The 18,208-nt window shown below is 41.6% G+C and overlaps 1 protein-coding gene across 1 annotated transcript in view; it reads right to left on the bottom strand.

Moving 5' to 3' along the window:
- The window catches only part of SPATA16 (spermatogenesis associated 16), a 91,861-nt gene that overhangs the window by 36,113 nt on the left and 37,540 nt on the right, over positions 1-18,208 (bottom strand). Inside the window, exons 4-5 of the mRNA XM_032193292.1 lie at positions 13,816-13,905; positions 2,286-2,370 (exon numbers count right to left, since the gene is read on the bottom strand). Coding sequence (XP_032049183.1) covers positions 2,286-2,370; positions 13,816-13,905 — 175 coding nt within the window. The remainder of the gene's footprint in view (positions 1-2,285; positions 2,371-13,815; positions 13,906-18,208) is intronic.

The following is an 18,208-nucleotide window of genomic DNA, read 5'->3' as shown; positions in this document are numbered from 1 at the left end:
AGAAGGTTGCTGGTGGTGCTGGGGATATATCTTCACGAACAGTGTTTCTTAAGTGCTAGCTATTAACTTGAGTGGGAGCGGTACTGGGCACCCAGCTGCCTATACTGCGTGTGTGTCAGCATATAGATATTGCTGAATCCTTAGCATAGCCCACGCTAAAGCATACGCACAAAAGGCACAAAATTGTGGAGCAATCTCTGTTTCCCTGTGAAAATCAAGCATGGTGGGAGATCAAACAAAAGGTTAGATCACAACTGACATTTCAAAGCTTCTGTAGCCAAAGATGACAGCAGCTCAGGTTCAGGCAAAAAGTGGAGAAGTGGTAACATGGGCACAGGCAGTGTGGTGGTGCCTCTCGGTACCGTGGTGGTCCAGGGAAACCCATGCATGAAGTCTCCATCAGGATCAGAAATGAACAGTGAGCTGGGGACTAAAGCAGAGATGAACCAGAGCCCTATCACTGCCAAAATCCTTTGGCCCTTGCTGTCTGTAAGATGTTGTTAATGGCTGGAAGCAATTCAGTTGCCCCACTTTTGGTCTGGTTCATTCCTATCTTAGCCCAACCACAGCTTCTGGTTTACACTCTATGAGGAGGCACTGTGATGAGTCTTGCCCTTCATGCCATTTTTTTGGCCCTGTTACCTAGCAGGACAGACTGAACCCCTGGGGGAGAGGACAGCTATGACAGCTTCTTCTTTAAAGGCTTGTTCTTTGAAGCTTCATGTCCATGACATCAAGAAGAGGAGTCAATGGATACCAGTGTTAAGAGACAAAAAAAAGATATTCCATTCGAAGAAATGACCCTTTCATAAAACCTGTTTGTGAACTCAAGATTTTAAACGAGTCTGACCCAGTGGGGAAAAATTCAAACTGTTCTGTACAGAAGAAATTCTCTGCTGGAAAGCATATAAGAAAGTTCACAGGCACTGCAAACACTAGCCCAGTGGGTAATTCTCTGAATGAGATGCACTTTGCACTCACAGCAGTACTGAAATTCAGCAGCTCCCAAGACTGAGATTTATTCCATTTTACCAATAAGAATGCAACTAATAATAGTTTTAAAAAGGAAGAATTTACCATGTGATTGAAGGTAAAAGATCGGATTCTGATCTTTATTACCCTGGCTTATGCCAGATGTATTTTGCACCACTTCACATAAAGTACAACAAGGACTAGCCCTTTTGTTGTCATAGATGTTCTCACAGAATAAACACCAAATATATGGGATCAGAATCAGACTCCGAAATTTTATCCCAAGGGGTATTAACCATTTTTGCCTTGTCACCAAAGTAACTTGCACATGACCTCCTCCCAGTCACAGAAAGCAGCCAGTGAAACTGTGCCTCGAGAGCCACCTTTGAGGGCAGAGCCACGGTGAGGTGGAGGAAGGTTGTACAAGGCTGAAACGGCTCTGAGGCGAGGCATGTGGGGCTGTGAGGACAGGGAACTCCCCAGCCAGTTATGGACAGCCCACAAATTGCCTTGGTCTGAGACTGTGTGTGTTTTTGTGGGTGCCTGCCTGCACTGCCATGAGGCTGGGCCTACAGTGCCATGAGGCTGGGCCAGGTCCTCCCTGTGAGGCTGACTGGTCTTCCACTGCTGCAGGCCTCAAGGGCTGGGCACCATCGGCACTGACAAGCTCCTGCAGCACAGACAGCAGAGGATTTAGCGTACGTTTACCTCCAGGTGTGTGAGAGCGCTCCTCAGAGCCGAGGGGGGTACCCTTAAACTTAAATTTGTGCTGATGTGGCTGAACTGCTATATCAAGTAAGTATCACTCAAGAGACAAGTCTCATTGAAGTCAATGGTCTACTCCCCACATAAGTAATCTTTGTAGAACTGGGGTTGTACCTAGCTATCCTTCACAGAGCACTTTAGGTTTCTCTGAGACCATTTGTTACAGTCATTTTTTCCTCCCCTTCCGGTTGAAGAGTTTGGAAAGGTGTCAGAGGATTAGTATCATGCAAATTGTAAAAGGAAAGTGTCACTAAGGTAAGAAGACTTCACAAAAAAATAGCTTTGGGGACCATACAGTATCCAGAATTAAATTTTATAGCAGTCCATAAAATTGAAGTATGAGCCAAGGGTTAACAACCTTGAATTTTGCCCTTAAAATTAGTCCAAGAAAATCTACTTCATTATAAATACGGTAGTACTATATAGTGTCCTGTTGATTGATATGCCCAAGAGCTACCTTTGTCGGCAGTCTTTTAAGCAGTAATCCTTCATTTTGGTCTTAATAGTGAGATGGGCACCTCCCTCCTCATTGGGCTATCAATTTTTACCTGCCAATACAGTTTGATGAGCTTGCTTATATGCTGTTCAGTGCCTCCTGTCAGCCAGTACATATAGTCAGCAATCATGGCACTCCTGATGACAAAAGCAGAATAAATGAATGTATAAGGAGAGAAGGATGTATATAGCAATATTTAAAGGAGATAACATTAAAAGAGTGTAACATGAAGTATGTATCAAAAGATTACAGATAACTCTCAGACTTTGTCCAACTTTAAAACAATCATTAGTAAGCATTTTCAGATAGTTAAACTATCTGCAAGCGAACAACCCTGCACTTTTAAAATCTTTTTTCAATATTTTAGTCTGAGCAACTATTTAATGACTGCTCAACAATATTGTAGTCTGGCTTTTAATTTTTTTTTCCTTAAAGTATTTGTGGGTGAAATGTCTTATATGCAAGTACATTTTTTTTTGTACAATAGCATCAACCTGTGTAATACCTCATAGCTTGGCAGTCTGAGGATATCAGTGTCTCCGGCAAATTCAGACTTAGTTCACCTCTGATTAAACTTTATCTTAAGAAAAACCCCAAACCCAAAGTAATCAGCTATCTTGCTACCTAACTGAGTATGCTTTAGTACTCCCACTGTCTGTTGCAATCATTGCATTACTTTTTCTAGACTGAGGGATATTAAAAACTATTGTGCAATGGATATTAATGCAGAGTCTTAACAGACTTCAGAAAATCAGTTTGCTTTTATGGCTGCCTCTCTACACTGCTCTCCGTTCCCATTCCTCTAGAGATTCCAAATCCAATTAAATGTGACTAGATGTAATTCCAAATTGTCACTTTAGTCAATTAAACATATAATAATCTTGTGTACCTAATTACTAGCACTGAAAGTTTATTTGTTGATGTAGTGCTATCAATGTGTACTTCTGCATGTTCCCCTTATCATTGCCTATATATTAATTGTGCTTTGACATTACTGTAAATTGAATTTGAAATTTCCCCCTAGTTAAAAGTATCTCACAAACAGTAATCCCAATCCTGTTGTAATACCCTTTCAGAATGTACTTTCCAAGTCTGTATTATGTTCTTAATGAGATATAACCAAAAATACACGGATTTAACAATAAACATTTCAAAGCAGGCCCAGTATCAGGGGGTAACATATTGTTACAAACAGGAACTAAATCTTCCTTAGATGTTAGTGTACAGCTACCACTAATTTCACTGGGAGAAAAGCAATTCAGTAGGATCCATGGATTTCTGCATAAGGACTGGATTTAGCCATAAGCCTTATCCAATGCTCATTCAAATCACTGGCAAAAATCCTCCTGATTGCAGTAGAACAAAGAGCAGTTTCTAATTGAACATTGTTAGCCCAGCCGGCACAGAGTGAACAAAGGATGAAATCCTCATTGCGCTGGAAATTGCTGGCAAAACTCTTACTGCCTCCAAACAGAGGAGAATTCCTAATCCCAGGAATGACATACAAGTATCCTACGGATGAAATAGAGAAGGTGAGCAAAGTACCCAGCACTGTATGCCCAACCCACTGTCAGGTTTTGAGAAGAGCTGTCCACTGTCTCCTGAGACCCAACAGGGAAATAAACATATAGCACAAAAAGGGAGGAATACTTTGAAGGAATTTGCCAAGTTACTTTGTATTATTGTACCCGTGGTCTACTAGAGGTGGTCTTCAAAAGTTCCAGCTCCTGTGACAGTGGCGTTCGCTGGCACTGTAGTCTCTAGCAGTGTATGAGAGTGGTGGTGGCCTCCTGTGGCTGCCTTGTAAGAAAGACGTGACTTTCAATCTAAATTTGGAGCAATTCTCTACTACTAGAGCCTGGTATTTTTTGGAGTCAAATGACTTTTGCAAACTGTCATTTACAAATTGGTATCCTATAGATTTATTGCCCTCAAAACTGCTGTCATTTGAGAGATTAAAACTGGTATATCCTTAACCCTGAGTATCACCATCTCACACGGCAGTAGTGCTGCCATGGGTTGAATGCAACCAGCTGGATGCAGACACTCGCAGTGTAATTTTTCACCCCTACTGCAGGCCGTGGTCTGGTGACGTCCTGCTGACAAGACACCACAAGGCTCAGTTTGTGAGCTCCCACTCCTCTGTGGTAATAGTGCTTTCTTTCCCCAGCTTGGTACCACTTTCAGTGGAGGTGTCAGCAGAGCTCTGGAAAAATCTGGAATCAATTCCTAGACAAGTCACTCCATCTTTCTGTTTCCCAGTATCATCTGTAAAATGAAGACAATCATATTTGACTGATTTGCCTATTTGGTGTGCGAGACCTCCTGTCACAAGCTCTCTCTTACTAATTCTTCGTAGCGTGCTCAGCACAATGTCACTGTGATCATGGCAGAGGTCTCTAGGTACTGCTGCACTTCAGACAAATGCCTTTCCTCTTTATTCTTCCTTCTTAATTTGCTCTTATTTAAATAATCAGAATTACACTTACATTTCAGGCATTCGTGTTTAGTTTTTAAACATCTGCTTTTATCCCTGCTGGATTTCTCTTGTACCACCATGCATTACACCATGAACAGCAAGACACATACATAAAAACGCTCTGAGCCTTTCGAGCACTTCCATCCCAATTTCGCTTCTCAGTTCCTTGGTCATAAGGGAGCACACACAGGTCAGGACCAATGCTTGCTACTGCGACCTCGGGGCTTACGAGGGACTTAAAAAATTCCACTTTCAAAAGAAACATAAGCATTAAGGCTGTATGTGGATGGCCTACGTCCAACCCCAAATATGCCTAAGCCAGAGGGTTTTCTTTAATGGCCTCTGAGGCTTGATTCACAGAGTCAAAGTGACACATGAGATAGGGAATTATGAATTCCCTGACACAGGTGAAATAATGCTGGCTGAATATGGTTATAAGGCTGGCATTGGGAAATATTTAGGGACCTAAGCACTGAGAGAGAAACCAAAGGACTGATTGAGGTATCTAGGCAGGTGAAAAGCCTGGTTCCAGTGAAGTATGCAAAGGCATAAAGCACAGAACTTGGTCCCCAGGTCCCAGCGAGTACCTATCCATTTGGCCCACTGAAATCCAGGTCACAATGACTTTCAGTAAGGGACGTGCGAGCCCACACTCTGAAAACAATATTTCAGTAAAATATTCATTAAAGAAATACTATACTATTTATGACATTATTGTTTAGGGTCCTCAGCCAGTGATGGAGCTCATTAACATATTTTTCTTCGTCCTTATTCAGAATGAAAGCCCATTGCATGCGTATATCTAAAGACATCTTGATCATACTTTTTTATTTTTATTTATTTATTTATTTATTTTTAATGTCTGTATGTGTAATGACATTTCAGCATTTCAGCAAAGCTGAAAATTCTTCCTTCAATTATATGACTATCTGGAGGTTTCCTTCTTCACGTGGAAGATTCTTCTTTATTTAAAAATAGACTCATTTGTCATATTTTTTTACACTATAAGATGCAATGCTTCCATTTCCTTCAGTGTGCTAAGGAAGAAGAGAGAAATTTGCTTTTCCAAAACTGAGACAAAAATACCAAAAAACGAGGGATGAAATTCAAACTGATTCTGAAGGTTCCCTTCTTATGTCTGATGAAATTTTCCAGGGAACAGTTAAAGAATTCAGTTGAAATAGTCACTGTGCCAGGTAACTCTGCAATTCAGATTATTCTTGCCCTTTCTGTTCGTGTGTATGTATCAGTCTCTTCTTGTTTGGTATTACACTTTCACCTATGCTAAATACTTGCTGTGTCTATTAAAAAAAAAAAAAAAAAGTTTGAAATTTCAGCTTGCACATTGAGTACAGTAGTCCAAAGTACAGACTGATAAAATACTGAATATAGGTCAACAAGGGAATCTTTGATGACTAAACTGGCCATCCACTGTGAATTAGAGTCAATTTTAGAAGTAAAATTATAGGTCAAATGAAGCAGACAAAAGTCTGTAACATACTGAGGGAGTGCATTCTTTTTAAAGGTTTATGAGGATAATATATGTCTTGAGAATGAAGCTGGGTTGCTTCAGACAGGTTACTGCTACTCCATACCTAAAAGGCTCTGTATGGTGTGTACAGTAGAGGATGTGTAGAATTATTTCCCCTCCCTAACAGGGATTTGGGAAGAGCAGAAAGCTCTTCCAATGCATTAACAGATTCACAGGAACCGAATGAGGGACTGCTCCTGCCCTGTTACTATATCAGTATTGTGTATTAAATGTGAGTTGTAATGTTACCAAATATGGCTGGTGTATAAAATAGATATGGATTAGGATAGTATAGGCACAACCAAATTAGCATTTTTGTCATCTTCTGCAATTTTTGGCATCACAGATCCTAGGGATGTGGGCACTTGTGAAGAGCTGGGCAGTAAGAGACTGTGGCCCCAGTCAGTTGGGGTCTGCTGATCCGTTGTGTGCAGATTTTGGACTGGTGAAATTGGCCTGCAACAGACCTCACTCTGATTTGTACCTCTCAAACGTTCAACTTTGAACTTTCCAGAGCACCAGAAACACAAGGTGCGAAAGAAAGGGAAAACAGCTCCCATGTATGTCATACAATGCATTTTTTCTGGATGAAATGCCATCTTTTATTTTTACAGTTTTGAAATATACTGATTGAAATCTAACAGCAAAGATACATGCATTCTCTTTCTACACAACCACTTCAAGTGATATTCAGAAATATTGACCTCTTGTTTACAGAACCCAAATGCTTAGAGCTACCAAGCCCATCTGTGTTAATGTAGTAAACGTGGATCAAAAGGTGCCTTGCTAAATCTGCTCAATCTGGCCACTTGGTGGTGCAGAACAATAAGATATATTTCCATATGTGCAAGTGAGCAGCACACCACAGATCTCAAACTGTCTTCCTCAGCCCATCTGCAGAAATGTATAGGCCTTATAATAAAAGCGTCAAAGGTGGCTTTTGCTGCCTGACAGCTGCTGACACTAACAGCGAGTGTGCAGCCAAATCCTTCGCAGTGGCCATGTAAGCCTGTGACAAGAAAATGGATGGTGCGGATGCTGTTCTGGAATGCACCAAAGTGTCACGTTTCCAGAGAAGACAAGAAATTAGCATCGTTGCTAAACAGATGTGTGCTCGTTTACCACTGTAATCACTGGAAAAACATAAGGGCGAGGCTCAAGGTCAGCTCCTTGAGCTCCTTGAGCTTCCCCTGAGCTTCTCAGAAAGGAAGGGAACCCTGAGGGGGAGAGAAGCTCTCTGCAGATGGAAGGGCCTTAGGAATAATCACAGCCTATGCACGTTACAGTGACTTTCACACTTCTATGCTGTTCAGCCCCAATTGCTGCTCAGATCAGGAGGCTGATAAGTGGCAGATAATTACCTTTGCTCCCTACTCCAAGTGATCTCACCTGGTCTGCAGTAAGTGGTACTAATAGAAGGCCTCAGCCAGTACCATGTGGCTTTGGTAGTGTGCAGAGCTACTGTTTGGAAGTGGTAAGTGTATCTGTTCTCCCCCACCACTCCTTTCTGATTTAACAGGAACTTTAATATTCCTGCTAAGATCATCTCTGATGGAGACACCTGGGTATTTGAGATCTATTTTGTATCTCAGGCTTAGCATTAGAATATGGGAGAAAATAAACAACTATTCTGGATTACTTTTTCTTATCTTTTTCTGGGATTAGAAAGGGAAAATGATGTTTATAGCTGGAATAAGAATAAAGTAGTTATTGTACTGCAATTATCCCATTTGGATAGTGGATAATAATAGCAGTTATTTTTGAAACATCTCTCTATATCTTAAATAAATGTAAGGTTGTTACTTTAAGGTTTATGGGGATACATGAAAACCATTAGATGAGAGATAAACAGAACTATAGAATATTGAGCAGGAAGGAAACTAGTGGTGTGAGGATTGGGCTATCCATGATCTTGCCCCCAAATGGAGCAAAAAGTGTTGTGGCAATCCCTCTGCTATCTGTGCGGAATGCCTTAACATTGCTAATGCCTTCAGATAATTAACTAAAATTCCCTTTTAAACATTTTACCAGTGAACCTTAAATGTGTTGGGGAGTTGCTATAAAACTCTTCTGTCCTGCCAAACCCTTCCAGGTTGGCAATGGGGTATGCTAGCTATCTTTGCTGAAGTCTCTGGGTCACTTGCCCACTGCTAAAAGTAGAAATATTTCCTGCAAGGAAAATGGCACCTGCATTTGTAATATATTTATTACAAGTATCATTATCTGTCTGGTGGCTGCATGCAGGTAACAACTTTCTGTATTGTCTTGAGATTCCTGTACCGTGATAATGGATGTTTCCTATTTAAGGGCAGCTGCCATGTAAAGACACAAAGGATGCTTCTCCTCAGCTCACATCTGCAAAACTGTGCAAAACGTGGGGAAATGAGAGGTCTTTTAAAATGGTGGGGCATGCTCAAGACAACAGGGTGCTAAGCCCAGCAAGATGTCATGCTGTCTGTGACTGGGCATGAAACAAGCAGCAGTGAGCATGGGCATGCTGCACAGATCACTGGAGCTGTGGAGGCCCTGATGCTGTGGTAGGTTCATGGTAGAGACATTTTGGGAAGGGATGGGGAAACCGGGATGAATTGCTTGATGGCAGAAGTGCAATGAAACTTTGAGGGACAAAGATTATGCTTGTTCCGTGCTCTAGCTGGTGCTCTGCTCTCATGTATCTCTTTGCACCTCATGCTCCCTGGCTTGGGGATGTGCCTTGTGCTGTTGTCAGTGTTTGTATTTACTTCTAACAGGTGGCAGTGATCATGGAAAAACTGGTGTGGAGGCTTCCTCCTGTCCCTGATATGCCTGCCTGCCTGAGCACACTGTTGTTTGACACCTGGACAGTCTCAAGTGATAAAGAATAATGTGCGCAGTGCAGAAATAACGGCCAGTAATTCTAGACAGAGGCTAACCTCATATGTTGGTGTCAAATTAAATAATAGGCAGTGTGGGCTTTCCTTTGGGCTTTGACTGATCCCAGCGCTTGTCAAAGCCGCTTTCCTAGACACAATTTATGAGGTGTGCCATTTGCAATGTCACCCTGGAGACATGGCCAGCCACGAATCCCACGGGACAGCTCGGGTGGCTCAGTGTGGGGACAACTGGACCCAATTCCCTGCCTGTGCAATGCCCTGGCCAGCGGTGGAGGTTCCCTTCTCCTCAACAGAGCTGCTGAGGGTGGCCGTGGGGGGGTTCACTGCTGCCTGACCCTACACAGCCACATGTGGGGCACCTGCCATTGCCGGGGCCTGTGCTGAGCCCACCCGCCCTGGCAGCAAGAGTCCCCTCTGTGCTGGTGTTTCTATGACAACCAATGTTTTTTTCTTTTTACAGAATTTCGCTTTTGTTTATTTCCATTGAGGAAAAGTAGAAACAATTAGGATGGGGAAGGAATATAAACTTTCCCCTCTTCTTCCAAGAGCGGGCCCAGGCAGGGTTGAAAGGTGGGCCTGCTCCCTCAGCTTGCATCCCCAGCATGGGGTGGGCCTGTGTGCCACTGCTGGCTCTGTGAAGAGAAGCTGAATATATCAACTAACCCGAACTGTGCAGCTTTTGTGAAGAGAAGCTGAATATACCAACTAACCCGAACTGTGCAGCTTTACCCGCTGCCTTCTCAGTTCTGACTGAAACGGCCCCTGGATTCACACAGAGGGCTGAGGTCTGCTCCTTGCAGACCTGGTTCGCTTTACAGCTGGTGGGATTACCTAGGCTTTCTTGAATAGGAATGTCAAAAAGCTGAGTCAGCCATGCTGCAGCTATTCAGATCCTAAAGCTCTTTTCTCCTTAAGGATTGCTTACCCCTACTCTGTGCAGTCAGATGAAGATGAGTTGTTTGTTCTGGCAGAGGGACAGACAGTCTGTTTTCCCCTACATGTATACAACTAATTTCAAGTCACTAGTGTTCTAGCTGGTGATAAAAGAGCTATCTTAAGCTTTTCACAGAACACAGTGACACTGTTAAATCAGCACAGCGATTTGATTAGCAGAAAGATGAGAGCTATACGGCTTAATGATAAAAAGGGGCAAAATCCCTTCTGTAGTTTAAACTTCTGATTCAAAGCAAATAGGCAGCCAGCTTTTTCTGTAAGTTACGAATCTTCACCTTACCACTGTTTCAGTGTCAGCAATAGGCTGCACTATCTGAGTGAGAAAGAAAAATTGCTTTCATGCCTTGTTGCTCATCTGGTCAGACCTCTCACTGCAGATGTGTGACAGGCAGCTGTGGGGTCACAGCCCGCCAGGCTTGGGGACTCGGAGAATGTGCAGGCTCTGATGTCTCCTTCTCCAGGAGCTTTGAGGGTCACCCTTGAGTGTTTGTCCCCTTTCTAGCACTGCTACCCTTGCAAACATCCTGTGGTTTGGCTCCTCTGTCCTTGGGACTAGTATGGACTTCCCAGGCTGTTCTGTGGCTTGCATGTCCCCTTGCACATACACATCCCTTGTATCATCTTTCCCTAAGGAAGCTGACTCCACATCCCCAGGAAGGTGGGGCCCCCTCAGCCTTCTCCAAGAGCCTTTTCTCCTCTTTGTTAGAGAAGTGAGCCCAGAATCCTTTTCTGAACTTTCCATTCTGGTTATTAAGTGATCTTCTGATCAGCTGTGACTCTGTCTCCCTTGCCAGGGTACTTTCAGTATCTGCTATCGAGGATGATCCTGAGCCTAAATGCCTTGTAATGTCTAAAACTTCTAGGTAACTTCCAGACTAAATTTATGTATAATGAATTTATGCCCATTTGTTCAAAGGCCAAGATGGTCTTTCAGCTGAAATAGGTTTGCTCCCTTCTGAGGTTTAAATCTTTACTGTGCTTGTCAAGAGCAGTCTCTGAACAATAGAGGATAAATATATTTACTAGCTGACACCTCAGTGAAAGTGGCTGCACCACTTCAGAATTCATCATTTGCAGATGCTCTGACCCCACATGGTGCTTCTAAGACGGCTTTACGATGCCAAATGGCCTTAGGCTGCACTCTACGTGGTAGCACCCTATTACAGTACTACTCTGAAGGATCACTATGCAGTCAACAAAATTCAGGAGTGATGCAGATGTGGGCATATCAGTTGCCTTATACTAACTCAGATGTCCTTGCATTCAAACTCCTTCGTGTGCTTTCTGTGGGCTGACAAGCACTAGTGAAAGTTACACACAGAGAAACTTGGGCTTTACAGTTGACCTTACTCTAGCTTTTGACTTTCTCTGAACCAAATAATTTGGTCTGGTATATCCTCAGAGATGAAATCTCAGGGGATCTCAGCTTGATAGGTAGGCTGAGTTAAATGTCATTATCTGTGCTGTTTGTGCCAAGCTGTACTGTTTACAACCAACCCCTCCTGTTCACATACCCATACGGTGTTCTGGGTGTATTTAACAGGGTATACAGTGATTTAAACACATGCTGGGGATAGAAAAGCAAGGAATACTCAAATAGCAAGCAGAAATAAATGACAGGTTATGATGATAAAAACCAAGTTCATATTTCCAGAAAATGCAACCAAATGTCTGCTTGCTGCAGTCAGTAATGGGTGGAGTGCATGCTGCATCTCTAATGGGGTTTGACTAAGACCAGTGACTCCAATGAGATGCCATAAGTGGTGCTAAGCTTAGTTTAACACAACCTGCAAAAGCAGCTCCGCACAGTTGCTATAACACTATGTTAAACTAGGCTAAACTCTGAATGCTGCTATAGTCGCTGCTTTTTGGAACCGCTCTGGATTCAGTCTGTCAGAATGTTCCTCTCCTTTACAGAATACATAATCTCATTTAAAATCATCTAGTTTCCTGAAAGCATCTCAATATGGGGAAAAAAAGGCTGACACAGATCCCTCTTGCCTGCTGATGTAGTAAACTTACTGATTGCTTATCTGCAGTAACACCATCCACAATTTTCATTTTTGAAATCATATTTATGAACGCCATGGTTCATACTGTCTTCTTAAATATAGGCATATTAAGGTATTTCTTCTTCTGAAATACCAGTTTCTGAAAATGTATTTTTTTTTTTAACTTTTTTTTTTTTTTAAATCATCAACCTGACTTCAAGGGGAAAACAAACACCAACCAACATACAAACAAAACAAAATCTTCTTGTATTTCACCTGTTAGGATACTAGTGAACTTTTGGGTTTGACAGCATCCTGAACAGGATTCCCTCCCTATCTGTCACAAAACAACATACTGGACTAACACCACCCTAAAATGTCTGTCTGATCAGTGGACCTCAGCTGCTGATGACTGTAGGTAACAATTTCTCTCTGAATCAACACCACAACAAGATTTTTTAGGAAGAAGAGACCCTCATCAGTGCTATATAAAAGGAGACCTGGGAAATATAATGCTAGAGTGTTTTTGAACAAAATGTTTCTATTCCTTAGTTTGAAAGATTTTTGTTTCAGAAGTGAGGCTTTTTTCTTTCCTTTTTTTTTTTTTTTTTTCTAAAAAAAAAAAAAATTTACAGTAAGTGAAATATTCCAGGTTAATCTGAGTTAGTATTTACAAAGAAATTAGCAAAAATATAATTGTCTTGGAGAACTGTTTTCTTCTCTTCCTGGCATGTGAAATCCAGTGCATTTCACTTCGACACGCTCTTGATGCTGTCCCGCAGAAGGAAACTGTTTGTCCCTGGTTTTTTGTTTGCCTTTTTTTTGGCTGGAGTCCAGCACAGAAAATTGGTGTTCATCTTCCCAAATCCTTTCTGCAACTCTGCTTTGATAAAGTGTCTTTTCACTTCTCATTCAAACTGTTTTCCTGCTATTTTAATAGCTTCAGAGTTCTACCACTAGCATATATCTTAAAAGATAAGCAATGTAACCCTTTTAGTCTCTTGCCTAATTTGCGATGACTATTCTGCCATTAGTTAGCTAATGATTTGCAAAATATTTTTGTGCTATACCTTGTGGTCTTCAGCTGAACAGTCCTCTGTAAGTATCTAATGTTAGTAGTAATGATGATACATAGCAAGCTGCCATTGCATTTCCCTGTGCATTTCTTTCACTTAAGCATGTTCAGTGGTTTAAAAACTTCTGTTGCGTGTTGGAACTTTCAGTTTTTGGCAGTGTAATGCACGCATGCAAGCAGAGCTTCCTCTTGCAGAATTTTCTCCTGCCAGCAGTTTCTGTTCACACCAGCAGTCTCATCAGCTGCACCCAGGCTAAATTTTGCAGCATATCACAGTGTACATTGAGATCTTGATTTTTTTTTTTTTTTTTTTTTTTTTTTAAATCTGCTCAGAACACACTTGAGCTTCTGCCCAAGGTACAGGGAAAGCAGGAAGTAAAAGATGCTTGTGTGCATGTAGCTCATGCCCCAGTGCAGCCCAGGGACCCAACCAGGGCTCACCACTACACCTGAGAGTAAGTACTCCTATATGTGTTAGTCTAACTGCAACCAGGGACATAATTGGGATTATTCATGTTACTCTGACTGGGAGGATTGGAGCTCTGCTGAATGTGAGATCATATACACAAAGCTCCCACTGACTTTTAAAAGCCTGGGTATACGATGATAACCTTACTACTGAGAGCTGGAATGAAAGAGATGTGGAGAAACCATTATAAATCCACAAGTGCCAGAGTACCTTGCAGCTTCAGGGTATCTCTCTAAACACCTAAACACGGCAGCTTGACGCAGGTGATTCCGGAAATAGGCTGGGTTCAGAAAAATGCTCCTTTAAAAGATAAGAGAGATGGGCAAGTTTAGATCTCAAATTCTTAAATCATTAACAAGCCACTAATAAACTATGACTAAGATGAATCCAGTATATACTGCTACACATCTCAACAGTCACTCTGTATGCCTCGAATGTAATATGAACTATCATTTTCTCTCTTGACTACTGTGACAACAAGCATTATTAAAATTTTTATTGAGGTTATATTTATAAATGCAGTTTCATTAGGGTTTTGTGTATTGTTATGGAAACACTTTTTTTTAAAAAGTTTGTGTTGTAATATGCTCAAGCTAAAGGCAATATAGCATAACATAAGTAAAAGTGCCACACTAAAACTTCTTGTTAACCCCCTACCTTCAGAAACACGAGTGGAATTTATGTGGCCTGTCTTCTTGGAACCACTATGCATTTACAATTAATTTTAATGGTAACTTAGATTTTTAAATATTTTCAGTATCAATGATAGGCTCTGTGTGGGTGGACCCTCAGCACGCTTCTTATACCCTTAACTTTAGCAGATGCAATTCCAGGTGTAACAAATTATAGGCTTTAAGTCAATATCAGAAAAGGCTGTAGGGGTAAAAATAGCATAAGCCAAGTGGTTAGATTGGCAGGCAGGGTATCCTTTTGGTTTAAGTAGGAGAAGGGCAAGCATGACAGCTCCATCTACATCTAATTAGTTCCACTCATGAGATCTCCAACATGTGGCTACTTCTCTGGTCAGCGCTTTTCCCAGAGTTTGGAGAAAAAGGTACATAAAGCATGTTCTGGGATGCAACATTAAATATTTGTCATTATTTACGTGTTTTATAAAGTATTTAATAACAGCTTACCACATCAACAAAGAGATAGAAGGCAAAGCATCAATTACAAAGATGACTTGTATGTTCCCTTAAACAAAAACGTCTCCATGAACAGTGCTTAAAGCTGTCTGAAGCTTAGTTGTTTTGGATTCCAGTGCCTTCAAGTGCTACCTGTGGTTTGTGCACAACTGAAGGAAGTGCAGATCTTGGTGATGGGAGGCACGTTACCTTTAGTGCACTAAAATCTAGCATAGAGAACAACACTGGATGTTAACCCACTTATGTTAATGGGGTAAATGAGTCACTCCTGTCAGTAACAGAACAATAATGGCAGCAGCAAACAGGAGGGTTTTCAGCCAAATATGGTTCAGGTGTGAAGTTCAGAAAATACTAATGGTCACCAAAACTTAACCAAAAAGAAATTGTCAAAAGATCAAATACTACTAGCATTTAATGATTTGACCGAGGCAGTAATGCCTTACTTAGATGACAACTGGTACTTCTGCAAGCTATTTTAAAGGAGATTATTGCTGCTGTAAACTGTAGTCAACAGTTGATAATAGTAATATTGATTTTTTTTTTTCTTTTTTTCTTCAAGTTAGCGGTTCTACCACAGCCAAGCAATAGCACTATGAGGGCAAAAATTAAAAAATCAATAATTCCCTCGTAGTTAGCAACACATTTTCCTGTAAGTCTTTGAGCAGGATGTACTGTGATAGGCTTATAATAAATATAGAACTGTAGCAGATTTTCAAAGAATTAGGTATCAGATCTCTGCTTTCCATCTTGATTTCTTACTAGTCTGAGAAAGATGAACTGCTTCTCTTGACCTATAAATTCTATCCTGAAAAATATAGCATGCTCTAATAGCTTGAGCAAACATCAGAAAGCTGCCTTTGACTATATGGCAGTCTACTAGGTTCTCTGGAGCCTATACATTAGAAATGATTTCTGATGACTTCTCTACCCAAAAGGAGTTCCTTGCTGTACCAATACAGCTCCAGTTTAGCAGCCTTAATGCAGAACTGTGCCAATTAATGCCACGCGTGCACAAAAATTGTGCAGTTTTCCCTTTGGCATTTAAATCTGACTCTGACATATTTCAGATGCTTTTGGTGTAAAGGAAAAAAACAGTGAAAATAAGAAGCAAAGGAATTATACAAACAAAGGTTAAGAGGAAAACCCTAATTCCAGGAAGTTCTCCTTCAAATCGAAGCAGATGGGGGACCCATCTGGCTAGGCAGCAATGTGCCAGGCTGTGCATACTGAGAACAAGTCCGTGCTCCAAGATCCACCTCCAGCCATGGGCAGTCTCAATACTAGGCTGGTTAATCCAGTAATTAATTAGGAGGGATGTGCTTCAAGAGGGAGGCTTGACAGAAGAATGAGGTAGGTAGGAAGGCAGCGGACACACCGGCTGCCGCTCACAGGACAATCTCCGTGTGTGGTGGTTTGTGCCGTGAGCAGAAGGATCGGTCCTTTGGTCTTCCAACTCGTGTGCCTCTCAGAGATCTTCAGGTAGAAATAGTCACTTCAACAGGAAACGTATGGACAGCTCTTATTCTGCACAAATAGAATTCCTAATCCACAAAACTGCAAATAAAGTCACTACATCTGAAGATTAAAACTTGTGTTCTTGCCAGGTTTGCCCCCCATCTGTCAAATGACTAGGTTAAAGTAAACTTGAAATAGATTTTCATTTATTTTTCATCTTCACTGTAATCCAAAGACTGCCCTGTTAAAAGCCTTTCGTAAATCATTTGGTCAGTTTTTCTCAACAAAACAGTCCTTAAGTAATGCTGTATATCAGCCTCTTTTTTGACATTTTCATTTTTTCATCTTGACATCTTCTCTTAAAAATAATAGTGTTTGTCCTATTATCTTTCTTCTAACTGCAAGGAGTGGGGGGAGAGGAAGGCATCAACTCTCTCCCCATCATAACAATTGGAGTATGTGAATCAAAGATGCACATATTAGTCTGTGGCTTTCTCTCTCCAGGTGTTTCTTTCAATCTTGCTGCCCAGTATTAAGGAAACAGGTACGGCAAGAAACTCGGATCACTACATAAAAACTGGCTGCTGGAAATCACATTGCCTTTTCTCTAAGGTATACATTGTCTGTTGAAGTCCTTCCTAAATGCAACGGGGATTTAACTCTAATCTGACTGACATGAAAAAGTGCCTCTACTACAATCCACTGCATCATTTGTACTTGGCCTTTATAGGCCAAGAAAAAGTCAGCAAGATGATTCTATAGATGAAGCAGGTGAAAAAATACACTTCACTACTGAAGCAGATAACTCATTTTTCTTGCTAGTACTGGAAGTAAAAGCTAGCTTGTTAGTAGAGGTGCGAGATATTATTTGTTAAATTAGAGTGACAGAGGCTTTTTCCTTTTCTTAGTTGTCCATGTCATCTTTCAATACGATGTGGTCTTCTGTACAAATACATTTTAATAGTCAATTGTAATTGAGTATTAGAGAGGAATTAAGTGATTTGCCAGAAATAAAAATTCAGTGCTAAAGCAATATACGTGTCTGTGCAGAGACACATGAGAGCAGTCGGCACAGCAGTGCACCGTGTTGCATGTCCACATGTCTCTGGTACAGTGACTGTAGAAATGGAGGTGCTGAGGCATTCACCACAGCATTAAATATGATGTCAGCACAAGTAACGTGTCAACCAGTGCTCAGCAGAACCATGTATTCACTTGCTGTAGACTAATACAAAGCTTTTATCTTCAGTGAATACTGTCAATCAGTAGAGCTGGTGATCCAGCCCCAATATGCTTACAGATGAACCTGACAAATCCTGGCTGCTGTACAATTAGATTGAAGCTCAACTTTCTTCTTCTCCCTTGTTTCATCTACATGGCAGGTAGCATATTATCTGCAGTGTAGTACTACTCTTACAGCTGTTTGCGTCTGCTGTGCTCTGTTCTGTGATCCCAAGGGCTGGATCACCAGCTGGTTTAAGAGTTCAGCTCTACTACAGACAAATTCCTGAACTTACAGTAGCCAGGAATTGACCTCACCCTATTTCCCTGCACTTTGTGTGTGTGCAGCTACGTTGGGATTTGAGAGGTTTTATTTGGGGAGCCTATGGCAGTGCATTTCCTTGCAGCCAACTTTGTATTCTCACTCAGTTTTCTTCTGGTGGTTTCAGTGCTATCATGCAGTAATGAGCAAAGGGAGAAGAAGTGTGGCTGCAGTGAGGAGAGCCATGTGAAGAAGGCTCTCACAAGGACATGTGAGGAAGGTAGTGTCTTTCTCCAAAGCTTGTTCTCAGTGTCTGGACAGGTTAAGACCCATGGGTCCAGAGCAATGTTTTCTTTCCAGCACCACCAGTGCCTGGCTGTGACTGTGCCCACCCTGCCTTGTGCCCAGGAACCTCTTTCCCCAGTGTGAGCGCTCTGGTTCCCAAGGGAAGGAGCACCCTTCCCTCCTTGCCCTGCCCTGTCCACCCCATTCAAAGGAGTGATGTGCAAAATCAGAAAAC

This window comes from Aythya fuligula, chromosome 9 (genome assembly GCF_009819795.1).
Source record: "Aythya fuligula isolate bAytFul2 chromosome 9, bAytFul2.pri, whole genome shotgun sequence".
NCBI classification, from domain to species: Eukaryota; Metazoa; Chordata; class Aves; order Anseriformes; family Anatidae; genus Aythya; species Aythya fuligula.
The sequence above is the reverse complement of the archived record's forward strand: the minus strand, read 5'-3'. Positions and strand labels throughout refer to the sequence as shown.